This window comes from Ananas comosus, linkage group 19 (genome assembly GCF_001540865.1).
Source record: "Ananas comosus cultivar F153 linkage group 19, ASM154086v1, whole genome shotgun sequence".
In the NCBI taxonomy this organism is placed as follows: domain Eukaryota; kingdom Viridiplantae; phylum Streptophyta; class Magnoliopsida; order Poales; family Bromeliaceae; genus Ananas; species Ananas comosus.
Window position 1 is genome coordinate 7,262,605 of NC_033639.1, and position 2,901 is coordinate 7,265,505.

The window sequence follows — 2,901 nt, forward strand, 5'->3', positions numbered from 1 at the left end:
GGGGCACTCCGTTGCTGCGGGTGAAGGCCGCAGAGGGCGAGGCCATTGAGGCGTTGAGAGGGCGAAGACGCGCCGCTTCGCTTCGCCTTGCCTTCGCTGCCATCTTCGGCACGAGAGAAAAAAATGAACGAGAAAAAAAAGAGGAGAGAGAAAGAGGAAAGAGAAAAGTAAAAGATATTTGGTCAGGCGCCCTGTGAAAAGCGGACACGAATCTGCAAAGCTGAAAATAGATGGTCCGATTTTGCCAAAGCTAAACTAACGCATTTTTTTCATGCAAATTGCCTTATTTATATTTATATGTATCACAATGAATTAAATTTTATTTTTATCCAATAAGTTTGCAAATCATATTAAACATCATTGCATCCATCCAAAAAAAACGAATAAATGAATAAATATTAGTTTTTAAATTTAATATTGTCATTTTATGCATTAGATAATTTATTTCGGTTGACGATTATAAAATTACTTCATATTTGCTTTTGGCCTTTCGTCAATAATTATTTCCTTTTTTCTAAATTTAATTTTAAATTTTTAATATTAAATGTTAAAAATTATAAAAATAAAATTAATTCGTGACAGGTAATTCCAAACTCCAAAACCTCATTAAAAATATCTAATGTGCAACATGCATATATCTTATGTGGTGCGGTCCGTCGGTCTAATCAATTAATTTTTTTTTTTCTCTTTAAAATGTTATCCATTCCATCTATGATTAATTAAAAAGATAATTTTATTATATTTTTTTATTTAAAATTTTTATATCATTAATATTAATAATAATATGATCTTGTCCGTATTCCCAAATTCAATGTGACTAATACGTAAGTGTAGAGATGTCAACGGGTGAATTAGAACGGACGGCGAATTTTTAAAAACTTGAATTCGAATCCGACTCTAAACTTGAATCTGAACGACTGAATTCGAATCCAACGATTTTTAAAAATTCAACGGAACCAAAATCCAAAATCTGAGCCCAAAGTTAAACCGAAACAATTATTATCTTTTAACATTTCAAAAATTAATTTATATTAAATTTAAATTTAAATAAAAATTTCAAACATAACATTCAATTATAATTAATATTATATCTATATATATATATATATATATATATTATATATATATATATATATTATATATATATAACGTAAATAATATTCAGATTCAGATCGCGATACAATTCAAAATCTATATTCAAATCCAAACCTATCATATTTTTATTGGGTATTTATTTCAAAACTATATATCAATTTAGCTAAATTTATTTTGTTCGGGTTTGAATTGGAACTACTTCGTGGTTCGTATCTAGGGCAGCTTGGCAACATGAGGGTGCGTTTGGTTCGCGCTATCTTTTAAAGATTCCTAGTAATCCGATGGGAATAAAAAAATATGACGGTGTTTGGCTAAACGCACTAAATAATTTAGTTGGTAATATTGGATTCACTTGGAAATAAGATTCATCCTAAAGTACTAATCTCATTCCCTTGAGGGAGGGTAGGTATCTTCATATTAATGGATTGGGGCAATCATAATATATCTAATCTTTTTCTTTCTTCCTACCCGCCGGCTAATTGATATTATTTTTCTTTACACTCTAATCTTATATCTCTCTCTAAACTTATTTTTCTCTCTAAAATTCAACTTTTTTTTCCCTCTCTAAAATAAGCTTTCTCTCTCTCTCTCTCTAAAATTTCAACTCTCTCACTCCCTCTAATTTCGACTATATTTTTCTTTTTATTTTTTTAATTATGCTCTCTCTCTAACTTATACTCTCTCTCCCTTTTTTCTAAAAAAATATTGAAACTTTTGGTAACATTATTTAAAATTAAATTAATTAACTAATTAATTAATTATATATTTTTTGTAATATTAAATAATATGGCTAATTAATATTACCGTGCGAACTAAACACAGAAATTTTATATTCTTAGTAATAAAATGAATAGAAATAAAATTCTCGGATATCTTTTATTCCTAATAATCTTTCATAATGCGAACCAAATGCACCCTGAAGTTCACCCGATTATATACCCACTCCTTTGTTACCTCTCACTCCCTCTTTTGACCGTGCACCATGGCGGGGACCATCGTACTCATCGTCGTCGTCGTCGTCGTCGTAACTCCGACGCCCCTCCGCGCGGCTCCATCCCACCCTGCCTTCGCCGACGATCCAGCGCCCCTCCGCCGCGAGGAGTACGGCGGCGGGCGCATCGTGGACATCAGCCACGCGTACCGTCCGGACATGCCCGAGTGGGAGTCGGCGCGCGGCATCGGCCGCTTCCTCTGGCTCCGCCGCGCCATGGCCAACGGTTCCCTCGCCAACTTCTCCGAGCTCAAGCTCCCCACCCACACCGGCACCCACGTCGACGCCCCGGGCCACTTCTACCACCACTACTTCCTCGCCGGCTTCGACGTCGACACCCTCGACCTCGCCGTCCTCAACGGTACGCTTCTCCACTCGTTTCTGAACGCCGGAATAAGTTATCCAATGACTCATGTGTGATTGGACGCAGGGTGTTTGATCTTTTGCTCCATAGGAGGTTTTGGCGTCGTCCGTGATTCGGCAGGATAGCATATTTCACTATTCCGAAAATATGACTTGAAATCGAATTCGGTCTCCTCACCTGCCAAATGCAACATGCTTGCTGAATAACTTGTTCATGCATCCGAATCTGGCCTACAAGTTTTAATTTTATTATAGTAAAGCTTAAAAAAAGGAAAATTTGAGCTATTTTATTACTGCGCACTGCTTACTTCAACGAGATTGCAGTTCTATGAATCATGTGACATGATCTACTCGGGTGCCTTAGAACAAACGACGCACCCAAATTTTAAAGGGGAACAATCATAAGGTGGTTCAAAACTAGTGTGATTTATCTTTGGACTTTGAGACTGAAT

General features: G+C 35.9%; 1 protein-coding gene across 1 annotated transcript; it reads left to right on the forward strand.

The window, feature by feature from the left end:
* Positions 2,047-2,521, forward strand: LOC109725281. The gene has a single exon (XM_020254404.1). The coding sequence runs from the start codon at positions 2,078-2,080 to the stop codon at positions 2,504-2,506; it is 429 nt and encodes a 142-aa protein (XP_020109993.1). The 5' UTR covers positions 2,047-2,077; the 3' UTR covers positions 2,507-2,521.